The sequence below is a fragment of the Vigna umbellata genome, chromosome 4 (genome assembly GCF_029865625.1).
Source record: "Vigna umbellata cultivar VRB3 chromosome 4, Vumbellata_1.0, whole genome shotgun sequence".
Taxonomy (NCBI): domain Eukaryota; kingdom Viridiplantae; phylum Streptophyta; class Magnoliopsida; order Fabales; family Fabaceae; genus Vigna; species Vigna umbellata.
In genome coordinates, this window is record NC_142168.1 from 21411468 (window position 1) to 21425090 (window position 13623).

Consider the following 13623-nt stretch of genomic DNA (forward strand, 5'->3'; position numbering starts at 1 on the left):
AAACATGTTTATTGTGTTTAATTGTATAATATTCATCCCAATCTTTTTTAATGGTGCAATTATCCTTCTTCGTACATGAAATTAAAACTTGTAGAGTCACTTTCCCCAATAAAAATGGAAAAAGACATACTTGGATCAGATGAACATAAAGAAATTGTTAATACAGAAATTATCGAAGAAGTTATTGATTATGTATAGATAAGTGCAATTACAATTTTTATATATGTTGAGTACAATATACTACTTTTTATCATTAACTTTGTTTTTTTTATTAATAGTTTTTTAATATTACTAATATATTCTTATATTTTTCCTTTTTAAAATACCTATATCAAAGTTTTATTAAGCCAAATCATAAGGAGTTTTTTTTTTTATCAACCAAAATAACAACATATGAACTACGTACCAATGAAAGAAAGAATACAAAAAATAGTTATTATTTTTGTTGATAACAGAGTGATTGATAAGTTTCTTCTTGCACCTATCAATACAGGATAATACCTTTCTTTCCAACTTCATTAACAATGTATTATTTTCAAAGTTAGATGCAGGAAATGTAAATTTTTTTATTCATTTCAAATTTTAGCCAACATTAGATCTTGCTCAAAATCAATCTTAAAATGGAGATAATTCATTATCTTGATCCATTGAGAAAAAAATATTAATACAATACAAGATTTTAAAGAAGTTTTTTAACATGTAAAAATATACGATGATTCACATTTTTAGTTATATTTTTTTACTTACATATGCTTTATTTTTATTTATTAACTAGGGATATATAAACCTACTCAGTTCAAAGAGATATATGGTTTCAAAGTCTATGTTAAAAAATATTAAGTCAACACCAATTAAGATAGATTACAATTGTTTATTTCAAAAGTATAACTACACTATTATAATATGTTTATGTATGTTTGCTCTCAACCTATAGTCTTTTATACTAAATTTGCAAGAACTCTTGTAAGAAATTTATATTTTCTTGGGTTGTTATAGTGTTTGAATGAATAGTAGTAAGAAATTTATATTTTCTTGGGTTGTTATATTTTAATTATAATGCAGTGTAAATGCATAGTAGTTATTTATTTCATTTAGAACTAGTGTGATCTTTTATTTGTTTAGAAATTAATACAAGTAAAATCTATTATTTTATATAGACTTATAAATAGTAAAAAGTAGGATAATAGTGATTATTAATGCATAAAAACGTATAGTATAAAATTACTATACTTTTTAAAATAATATTTTTATTCCTCAAATATTTTTATTATTAGTCTTTTTCACAATTTAAATTAGATCATAAAATAGTAATAATGTTGGGTATCAGTCATACAGCACAAGCACACACAACTTAAATAGAGAAGAGAAAATACTGACAATAGGCAAAAGAGGAAATTTTATACTAGTAAAAAAATTTACAACACCTCTTTCTTTCTATACAAAACTTCTCAAAATTATGAGAATACAAGAAATGAGATAATAGGAGAGAATGAGATATATAACAAAGGGGGCAAGGGTTTCTTTTATAGCCACCAAGCCATACCCCTTTACAAGTTCCCACCAATGTGGGACTTCATTCCTCACAATCTCCCACTTGAAGATTTTGATGAAACTAATCAAATCTTCACACCATCTTTGCCTTCGTGTTGCTTGTTCTTCTGATAAACTTCAGTAGAATCGAATTAACGTAAATATGCCAATAACCTTTGACACGTAATTTTGATTCTCCGAAACGCAATGCAACACCTGATCAATATTTTACTGCTCTCCACCTAAACCTACCACGAACATACTAACCACTCTCACTGCTTGTGTAATGTTTGGTCTTGTACGCATCATAGCAATTATAAGGCTGTCCACCACCGATGCATACGGTACTCGAGACTTTTCCATCCTCTCCACTTCACTGCTAGGACTCATACTTGAGGATAATTGATAGGAGATGGGGTAAAATTGGCTTGCACTCTCGCATGTTGAAGCGCCGCAAGACTTTCAGTAAGTTTTACTTCTGAGAAAGCCAAATATTCCTATCTTTTTCTATCTCGGTGAATTTGCATCCCTAAAATCTTGTTTACCGGTTCCAAGTCCTTTAATATCAAACTCCCTAGCCAATTGTGCCTTCAGTTCTTGGATTAGAGCTTTGTTGGGGCCTACCACCAACATGTCATCAACATACAACAACAAAATGATAAATCATTATCCTCATACCTCTTTTTTGTATGTACAATGGTCTGAACTTAGTTTGTTGTATCCGAGGCTAATGATAAAGGAATCAAATCTCTTATACCAACACCTTGGCGCCTGCTTTAAACCGTATAAAGATTTGTTCAACCTGTAAACCAAGTTTTCTTGTTCTTCAAAGCCTTCTGGTTGGAGCATCATTTCATTCCTGCTTAACAATAACCTTGTGAGCGGTGGAACTCACACGCAATACCCCTTTACATTGTTAGCATAGCCCAAACACTTAATTATTTCCCCAGTTTCAAGCTCTACTCGTGCTTTGGTTTCCTTGAACGGGTAATAACAACACATTTGACTTCCTCTTGATGTGATACACCCACAAACTCCTGGAATAAACTTTGCTCCTCCTAGGAATAACTCCGGTGATTCCCTTACATCAGAATGAACCAAGTCTTCTTGTGTTTTCTTTTCTGGTAGTCAAACTTGCAAACTTCGATCTATGTTGTTGGCTTATCACACAATGCTCGCATAAAGGTAAAACAACCTTCTTAAGTCCGAGTACATATTACGATCCGCCTTGCAAACTTCACTTTGACATATGTCCAAGTACGATGTCACGTCAACATCGTTTCTTCTTGACTTGTTAATGCAACCATTGCATTAGCTTTCTACAACGTATCTCCCATACGCACATGTCATGATCTTCTAAGCTTTTATGACTTACCAGATCTCCCCTCTTTCTCATAGAATATCTTCATCCGTATTTTCCATACAACCTTGTGAGGTTGATGCATCAGAGTTCTTTCTTCCACTCTTCTCGTGCCAACATTCTTTCTTGACATGCCTCCTTTTGCCACAATTGTAGCATTTGAGATGCTTCTTACTTTGAGATCTATCATGGGATTGACTCCCACTAGACCCATATTTCATTGATCTTCCTCTCATCATCACCAAAGCTTGTGTTTCCTTTGAACTTTCCAGAATGTCTTCTTTGTTCCTCTGCTTGGATTCTTCTTCAAGAATTGCTCCTGCAACATCCTCAAAGTGTAAACACCTTTAGTATTATTATTCGTAATATTGATGATGAGTTGATCATACGAGTCTGGTAAACTCTACAGTAGAAGCTTCGTGCATTCATTTTCAACTATGTTGAAATCTGCCGCTGATAGTTGGGCAAACAGAGTGTTCAGATGGTTGATGTGGTCCGTTACCGTTGTGGACTCACTCATCCAAAGAGTGTATAGTTTCCTCTTCAAGAATATTCTTGTGTGAAGAGACTTCACCTCATATAATTTTATGAGGGCATCCCAAATCTCCCTTGCTGTTTCTTTCTCCGCCACATTGGATAACACTGAATCTACCATTGATAGGTGCAAATTCGCAATGGTGTTGTTGCCAATTTCTTTCCACTTCTGCTCCGTCATTTCTGCGGGTTTTCCTTCAATTGCAGCTATGCAGTTGTCCTTTCTCAAAATTGCCTTTATCTTCAATTTCCACAACGAGAAATTGTTCCCATTGAACCTCTCTATCTCGTATTTTGTTGTCATAATTTCTAAAATATTGGCTTATGCACTTCTCACTACGAATAGTATTGTTTACTGGAACAACACAGGTAAACCGTGAAGTAGCACACCAAGAAGTTCCCAGGAAAGAGAGGTGGGTCACAAATGGACACTCTTAAGTACCAAAGCTTTCCTAGCCAGAACTTTCCCAGACAGTACTTTCACACTACCAAACATTTCCAGTAATAACTCTTTTTTGATGCGGAAGATCGGATTAAACCACAACCATAGTGCATACTCAGAATTTTACCAACACTATTCTAATGACAATAGCAACGGAATACAAACCTATAGCTCTGATACCACTGTTGGGTATCAGTCATACAGCACAAGCACACACAACTTAAATAGAGAAGAGAAAATGCTAACAATAGGCAAAAAAGGAAATTTTATACTAGTGGAAGAAATTTACAGCACCTCTCTCTTTCAATACAAAACTTCTCAAAATTATGAGAATACAAGAAAGGAGAGAACAAAGGAGAGAATGAGATATATAACAAAGGGGGCAAGGGGTTTCTTTTATAGCCACCAAGCCATACCCCTTTACAAGTTCCCACTAATGTGGGACTTCATTCCTCACACACACACACACGCACACACACACACACACACACACACACACATATATATATATATATAAGCATTGAGTGTAAGAGCCTGAAAAATGTAAGGCTATTTGGCCCTATCTTGGGGCAGCTTGGCCCAAAGGGCTAAGGGCACAATGACCTTAGAAAAGGGTCTCATTTTTCCCAACTCAAATTTCAGTAGCCAATCTCTCTCTCTCTCTAAACTCAGTTACCTCCTTCTCCTTCTTGCTCTGCCTTCTCTCTACCCTTACACACATTGTAACCATTGGATTTTCAACTAGGTGGTGTTCTTTCGCTCACGGAGTTGAGAGCTTCCCTTCCATCCGATTAGTTTCCTCTTTTGACGGGTAAGTCAGTTTCTCCATTCTTCTTGAACCTAGGGCATGCAACAGATAGTGCTCCTTTTTTATTTTCTACCTATTCTAGCTCTAAGAGCTGTGTTTGTCTCCACTTTAGTGGATTTGTAGGGTTATACTGTGTGCTAGCGGTGTAAGGCACTGTTGGGGTTGCTACTGTTCTGAGTAGTGTTGCGCTTATAGCCACAAGGTAAGGGGAGCTAGGATATGTTTTCTTTAATTTGGTTGCATGAACAGTATGTTGAGTCTTGTATTGTTGTGCTATTGATATTATGTTTTGAATCGGAAAGACTTAGTTGTCTGTGGTGGATTGAATGATTGTGAAATTGGATTTTATGTATGTAAATTGTTTTGGGATGTATTTAATTTCTGAAATGTCTATGTTGAAGTGTTTGGGCTAAGAGACATGCTGTAACAGTGAAGGGATAGAATAATTAGCATTCTCTGAGGATTTTGGATCAATGGAGAGGAAGTGAGGTAGTGATGTTGGGAAGTAGGGGTTCTGGGCATAGCTGGGCTGTTGGGACATCTTAGGCAAGTCAATTGTGACTTGTTGAGATCATAAAACTGGTTTAGAATAGGCTACATATAGTAGAATTAGAATTGAGTCCCTAAGTTGAGAAAACTAGTGTTCTAAGAAGGAGTTCGGGTCTTAATCACTTAATAATCACTGTAGAAATGAGTAAAATCAATTAGATAAGTTTAATTAGGTTTATATCAACCAGTAGAGACTTTAGAAGTTGGCCAAGAGGCCTAGAAATGGTAAGTGTTGGTGTGAGTGTGTGATTATGCAAAATTCGAGTTTTGCAGATGATGCAGAGTCGCTATGCGAGCTTTGTACTTTGAATTATGCGTTTTAAAACTGTATTTGTAGAACCTATGTTATTCTGGAAGACTTTATTAGTACCTCATGTTTGAATTCCTAGCTTTCCAAGGATGACTGTAACTCTCTATACTTTGTCATATGGTTCCAACTACTTTCTATTATTATAATTAAATGACGTCTTTATTATATATGCATGACGTATATTTTAAGGATGTCACATTGAGAAGAGATTTAAATATGTTCAAATGTTATGTAGATAATGAATATTTTATAAACTATTTGAAAATAAAATGAAAAGAAAAACATGTATATACGTAATTTTTTGAATGAATTATAAACAATTTAATATTGTCGTTTTTTTTATTAGCGTTTTATGCAAACTCTTGTATAGGTAAATTTTTTCTTGTACCCGTTGTAATATACTGACATATGAGCTTTGATATATAGACTTACTACTTTGTGCGTTGTATTTATTGTATTTTTTTTATTAATTATAGTTTTAAAATGTGTTTACTAATTAATAATACTTTGTAATAAAAAAGTAACAATGAAGTAAGTATAATCCAGAAGATGAGTGTAGTAAGTGTAGTTGCACATTGGTTAAATCAAACAATTAAGTTTTTGTGCATAATTTGTATTTTGCACAATATTTTGCACTAACAATAATTACATATATGCACTTAATCTCAAAACTGAAGGTTGTTGAGGAGATCCCAAAACAATTAGTCATATATATTTTGAATTTAAAAAATTCTTGTGGTTTTTCAATTTATATATCTATTTCTTTTATGGTTTAAAATCATAATACTTGCTCACAATTCCACTTTGGTACAATTGGAACTCAAATACAAAACCTTATTTCATAAATTCAAGATCAAAGAGTTAAGTTTGCGAAAAATCATAGTCTTCATTGTAAGTTGTAGAAACTACAATTCTTGTAAAACACTTCATCGTCATTTCTAATGTGTGAGATGATTATTGTGCTAGAGTTACACATAACTCATAGTTCTGGAAGTTCTGGAAGTGCTAATTCTGTTGTTGTAGTCGCAGAAACAACAGAGGAATGATTCTTCCTTTTTGAACCATATTCTATCACATTTTATCAAGTAATTCACTTGAAATTTTGAGTGTCCTCTTTAGTTGTTATTAGGTTCGGCTAACCCAACTTCTTTTTCTAAAGTAAATTAACGTAAAACTAGTTAATACATGAACCCTCTTAATCACATGCAAGAGATGAAGGTAGAAAAGAACAAAAACACATAATGTATTAGTTTTCCATAATCAAAGAACATGACTCAAAATAATTATGTCATTTCTAACGTTTTGAAGATTCATCAAATCATATATGATAATAACTTCACAGGAAAGGCTTAAGATATAAACAAAGTATTTAGAAAAAAAAAAAGATCACAATCACAATAGGCTTCCTGAACAACCATTACAAAATAAAAATTGAGAAGAAAGAAACATTTAAAGAAAATAAATGTTTAGAAATCTTTATGTCCAGAGTACCTCTTTCCTCTGTTTTCTTTATGTCCTTTGAGCATGATACCCTCACAATCATTCTAATCTTCAACAACAATTCCATTTTTCCACTTACACTCCTATAATCTAGATTTCCTCTGCCAAAAATTAAGCAAATTATATTAATTTCGCCAGAAATAGAAACAATAAAAAGATAACGTAAAAAAACAAATTCAAAGCAAACTTATATTAAAAGGCAAAGAAATAAAAAACTCCAATAATTTAAGTCACTACTAATTAAATTCTTTCAATTTATTTTATACTTTGTAAAAAAAATCATTTGTCATAAAAAAGAATTATCTTGTATGATTATCAACGCAAATAAAAAAGTGTTTGTAGAAGCCAAATTAAAACTAAAAATCTTCAAATTCATATAGGAGATCTTTACTTGAATTACAACTTACCATTTATTATAAATAATGTATTTATAGAAATAATTATATCTATCATGAAACTAATATTGCAATGTTTAAACATACAAAAGAAAAACCAACTTATTATGAGAATGTCAACAATTTTGAGACAAGATTGAAAGAGATAAAAATAAAGAGACTGAAAATATGGCGATTTTTTATTATTTTATTCTATCCATAGACATTAGTTATTATCTTTAAGTAATATTCTTATTTTCAATTACATTGTTAATCTTTCATTAAATTTCTTTTTATCTAATAAAAAATCGATTTAACCATAATATTTTTGTAATTGTTATTATTTGGAAATGTGAATCATTTATGACAAGAAACTCATTAATCAAATTTAGAAATCAAAATAATTAATTATGTGGATATCAATTAGAAGTTATTAGTATGTAAAATAGTCTTTTTTATAAATAAAAAATTATAATTAATTTGTTAATTAGACTTTAAATTGATCATTGTCATTAGCTATCAAAGTTTTACATATTTAATATTATTAATTTTAAATTAGTCTCTAATTTTAAATTAAAAACTAATTTAATGAAAAAAAACTTAATAATTATAATAATAATAAAACAAAAAAAAAATAAAAATTTTAACACAAGGTTAAAATAATGTTACCTGTAGCTATGTTTTGTAGCAGATTTTGAAAACTTTCACTCTTGTCATGACATAAAGAGTGTCTCCTAATTTATTTAAGAACTTGAAATATGCATGACGCCAAGAATGTACTATTAAGACTGAGCCAAACACTCCCCAAAAGCTTATAGCAAATCCAATTGTCATACTTATATAATATTCACGATTGAAAATCAAATTGTCATCCTCTTGAAATTTAATAATTGGTCCTTGTCTTGCCACTCCATCAATGCACAATTCCTTTAATGGTGCTCCACAGAGATCAACATTATCTTCATATTTCGATGCATCGAAACTCTGTAATTGTGTGCCAGTTGGAATTTTTCCAGATAAATAATTATGTGACAAATCTAACCCAGTGAGTCGGTCAATTTGAGCAAGACTCAAAGGAATAGAACCAACAAGTTGGTTTCGTGACAAATCAAGAAATTCAAGTGATGTTAACTCTCCAACATTTGAAGGAATATGCCCTGTCAATTGGTTTCTTGATAGATTCAATGACACTAATCCAAATAAACTCTCTATTTCTTTTGGAATTTCTCCTGATAATTGATTGCTTGAGAGATCAATGCTATTTAAAAGTGACAATCCCCTGTTTGTGAATATTTGTTCTGAATCTTTCCACATCAAGATTGCATTCAAATTGTATGAAAAGTAAGAGTTGATACCACTAGTGTTGACCAAATATTGATGACCTTGATAATAATCTCTCAAAGAAGTCATTTGAGCCATTGAGAAAAAGTTTTTTATGCATTTAGGAATTTGTCCAGATAGATTGTTTAGCGAGAGATCTAAGAGTTGAATATTTTTTAGATAACAAATTTGCAATGGTAAATTTCCAGAGAAATAATTGCTTTTCAAGCTTAAAAATTGCAACTTTAATAACTCCTTCCCAATCCAATTTGGGATAGATCCTGATAATCTATTTTCTGCTATGTCTACCATCACCAACTGTGTGCAATTCTTCAAGACGGAAGGGATTTTACCTGTTAAATTATTGCTTCTCAATAACAAAACTTGAAGTTCAAGGAGTGATCCCATTGAAGAAGGAATCTCTCCTGACAACTTGTTCTGACTCATATTTAAGTAAGCCAATGACTTAAAATGGGTCCAACAGTCTGGAATTTGTCCAGAAAACTTATTATTTGAAAGGTCTAATTGGTATAAAGATTCAGCTACACCACTAGAGCATAAAAATGAAAAAGAATTTGTGAATTTATTGTTTGATAGATCAAGAGATATTGAACCTCGTAAAAATGGCGGAACATGACCTTCAAATTGATTTGATGCAAGACTAAGAGAATAATAATGATTCTCTATTGGCAAATTTGGAATCGTACCTTGTGAATTATTAGATGAAATATCTATACTCATCCAATTTGACAATCCAAATTTGGTCCAAAACCATTCTGGAACCGTACCTGATATTCCACTCTTTGAAATGTCAAGGGATTGAAATACATTTTGTTTCTCGAGCCATTTGGGAAATAATGAACCAAGCTTACAAGACCTCAATTCAATAGTAACCAATTGAAAAGTTGAAGCCCAATTTTGAGTAACTTCTAAAGTAAGTAAGTTATCTGACAACATCAATGTCCTTAACTTTGTCATATTAAAAAAATGAGAGTCAGTTAACACACCTTTCAAAGAGTTTGACATCAAGTTTAATACCTCAAGTTGTGTTGGAAATCGAAGATCTTCAGAAATTGTCCCATTTAGCTTGTTACTATCAAGGTACAAATCTTTTAATGATGGGAACATTGTTGCGAGGTTGCGAGGCAAAGTACCCTTAATTTGATTCATGCCTAGATTTAAACTTTGCAATGATGAGGATAAGTGATGCATTATTGTTGGAAGGTTTTCACTTAAACTGTTATTAAATAGGTTCAATGAACGCAAAACAGTACCATTGTGAAGTAATTTTGGAACTCCATCCAATCGATTTCCTGATATATCCAACGTTTCCAACTTTGAAAATATTGAAAAATCAGGTAATGTGCCATTGAATTTATTCTGACGGAGATATAAATTTCGCAATGAGTATCTAGAACATCCAGACAAATGATTAAATATGATCGTAAGATCTTCACTCAACTTATTATCAGACAAATCCAATAACTCTAAAGTACATGTGCTCCCAAATGATTTTGGAACACCACCTTCTAAAGAGTTAAAGCTAACTGACAACTGCTCCAAATGAGATGGCAATCTAGTGCCTTCAGATATCTTCCCACTCAATTGGTTGGAAGAAAGATCGAACGTTTTTAAATTTAAAAATGCTGAAAGGTCAGGTAGGGAGCCTCTGATTTGATTGTATGCCAAACTCAACTCTTGTAGTGAGTATCTAACACAAGCACTGGAGAAATTATGAAGAATTGACGAAAGGTCTTCGGTCATATTGTTTCCAGACATGTATAATGCCTATTTTGGTGCAAAACCCAACTCCTTCATTACTTTATTCTAAGTCCTCGTCATTGTCGTGTTTGCCTGTTTCCATTTTTTTTTATTCTTCATATCAAATAATTTTTGTGGTCCATAAATAACTTTATTATGCATTTCATTAATGCATGCAATATTTCAATAGTATCAATTGACTTCGAAGAAGACTTATGTATTTTTATTTTAAACGACAATATTATATGAAAAAAAAACATCAAACTCGACCTTACAAATACTTAATGAATTGGAAGTTAATATTTGAAAACCAAATTAAGAAAGTGCTCTGAAAATGCACTTCAAAATGCAATTGTGTAGAACAAATTGTACTATTTGCATTATATTTATTTGTGGGTACCAAGATGGTTAATTTTTCCTAACGACATAGAAAGAGTCCAAATTCATAGTTTTACATGAATAATAAATAATGTTATTTATTCTTAGAGACAAAATATTCTATGAAAATAGATACAATTATAAATTCGTATATTGTCTGTGATTTTTTTTACAAAATTCATAAAATAGATATTTTTCTTTAACGAGATTTTAAATTATTTGTAGGTCCAGCTAAATATTAAGAAAATATTTTAATAGTGAAAGCTTATGTCACCATTTATATCTTGTTCCTATAATATTGTCATCTCATATTACTAGCAAATGACTTTGTTAAGTATAGTCATTATTGGACAAAATGTAAAAAATATTTCCAAATTAAAAAGGAAACATCAATAAATATAGTCATTATTGGAAAATTACACATTGGTCTTTATTCAAATAAAATGACAAGGGAACCATCCACTTTTCCACCTTTGTCACTTTCCTCGTTATTTCAATCAATGACTTATTCGAAGACTTGTGAAACAATGGTAACTAACATGAAATTGGAATTTTTAGATTAAAATACAATTTTATATAAAAAGTAATCGATCAAATGTTAATAGTGAAAGAATTATAAGTCAATATTCTAAACATAATAAAATTAAAAAAGTACTCTGAAAATGCATTTCGCAAGGCAATTGTTTTCTCAACAAGTTGTAATATTTGCAATAGCTTCTTTTATGAATAGCAAGATGGTTAATTTGACATAGGAAGAGTTCAAAGACAGTCCAACAGTTTACATATGAGTAAAAAATAAGTTATTTATTTTTATGTAGAACTAAAACATTATATAAATAAATACCATTAGAAAATTTTATATTTTGAGTGATTTTTTATAAAAAAAAATGTTAAAATTATTCTTTTTTATTTTTTTTATTAATTTTTTAAGTTCTACCAAATTTTTTAATTTAAATAATAAAAATCCAGATACGTTATAAGTTCGCTATGGTAAATTGTCTTAATTACACATTATAAAGAAATATTGACAAATAAAAAAGGAAACATCCTTTTTTCTAAGAGAACAAAATATAAATTAATTAATATTTAAGACAACAACAACAATTCTTTTTTACTTTTTCAAATATGAAAATTTGTAAACCTTGTGAATTTCTACTGTAACAATGATTTAAAAATGATATTTCTAGACATTTTCTATTTTATTTTCATCATTTGTTTTACATGTAAAATTACTAATTAAACACGGGATGGTATATTTTTAATTTTAACTATTTTTACATTATATTTGAATATTTTAGTTTATAAGTGTTCTATTCCCGTTCAAATGACAGTGTTTTTCTTTTTTGTAGTTATATAAATATGAGGGTCATTATACACTAATACTTTTCATTGTTTGTCATATCATACTTATGTGATGGGTTTACTTTAGAATATTCCAAGTCCTCACCCTAAATGTCACTCCAACTTTTATATAATATTTAATTAGTTAAATACATGTTTATCTATTATAATTAAAACTGGTAAGCAGCAAACTTGGGATAAAATTTACTGTGGATTAATGTTTTTCTTTTTAAAAATACAATATCTATTCAATTTACATATACGTGATGCATAAAATAAACTACAAATTATATGGTGTATACTATGATATATAGACCAAACGGTAATAATCAAAGACCGATCGATCGATCTACTGTAGTAGCGCTTGTCAACCAGGTCAAACCACGACAACACTCGTCAACCAGGTCATACCGGGACAATGCTCGTCAACTATGTATTATACCTAGTAGAAATCGAATGATCATACACTCAGCATCGTTCGGTCACCACTATGGCCAACCAGGGCAAACAGTTCTATTAAAGCTGGATCACAATTCGGTCAGTGCTTATATTATTATTGGGCCCGATATCCAGCGGATGATAAAATATCTATACTAACTTTTAGCTCCAATATCTATTAAAGCTGGGCCACAATTCATGTCATCATCAACAATAGGTATAGGCAAGGATACATTTAGCTCCAAAGCAATATCTATACTAACTTTTACATGTCCCCTAGGTAGAGGTCTACCATGTAGTTTATCACTTTTAAAATTATACAATTTTTCATGGGCAACCAAGCAAAATGAAGGTGATTGATACAAACAATTTAGAACTTGAGATCCCCTACATTATAAAATATAATTATAAGATAAATTATTTAAAGTGGCCAAATGTAGAGAGCTTTTAAAGTAAACAAATTACACTAACATTACTTTTAATATAGAAAATAAAATTATAAGACAATCTCCAATGTGACTAAATATGAAGATAAGTTTAAAGTAAGCAAATTAAAGTAATATTGAAAGTAATGTAGATTAGTTAGTTATCTCAACAAAACTATTTGATGACAATGTACAACTCTCTTGGCCACTATTGAGACCAAAATGAGCTTCTTCAATGGTATTTGGTGTACCAATTTTTCGAAGTGAAATAATCTCATTTTTCATCCATGTTATTATTTCACTCAAGTCTTTTATTTGAGTAGTCAATGTATCATGCTCATGATGTGTATGACACTTTTTGGACAGAAAAAAATCTTTGTAACCGACTCCAAATCTCATCCCCTAACATGACCTGAATACTCTTGGAGACATAAAGCTTGACTCAAAATGTCAGAGTGATCATTACTCATCTCTTCTGAATTAGTTTGTGACAATATCATCTAAACAACAATCAAACATATCACATTTATTCTCATTTCACGCACACAAATAT

General features: G+C 30.9%; 1 protein-coding gene across 1 annotated transcript; it reads right to left on the reverse strand.

Moving 5' to 3' along the window:
* Window positions 1-8082: 8082 nt before the first annotated feature.
* On the reverse strand, window positions 8083-10935 carry LOC148199537 (receptor-like protein EIX2). Its single transcript, XM_088112695.1, has 2 exons — window positions 10912-10935; window positions 8083-10515 (listed from the first exon to the last, which is right to left on the reverse strand). Exons 1-2 carry the CDS (start codon window positions 10933-10935, stop codon window positions 8083-8085), a joined length of 2457 nt encoding a protein of 818 aa, XP_087968821.1.
* Window positions 10936-13623: the final 2688 nt, after the last annotated feature.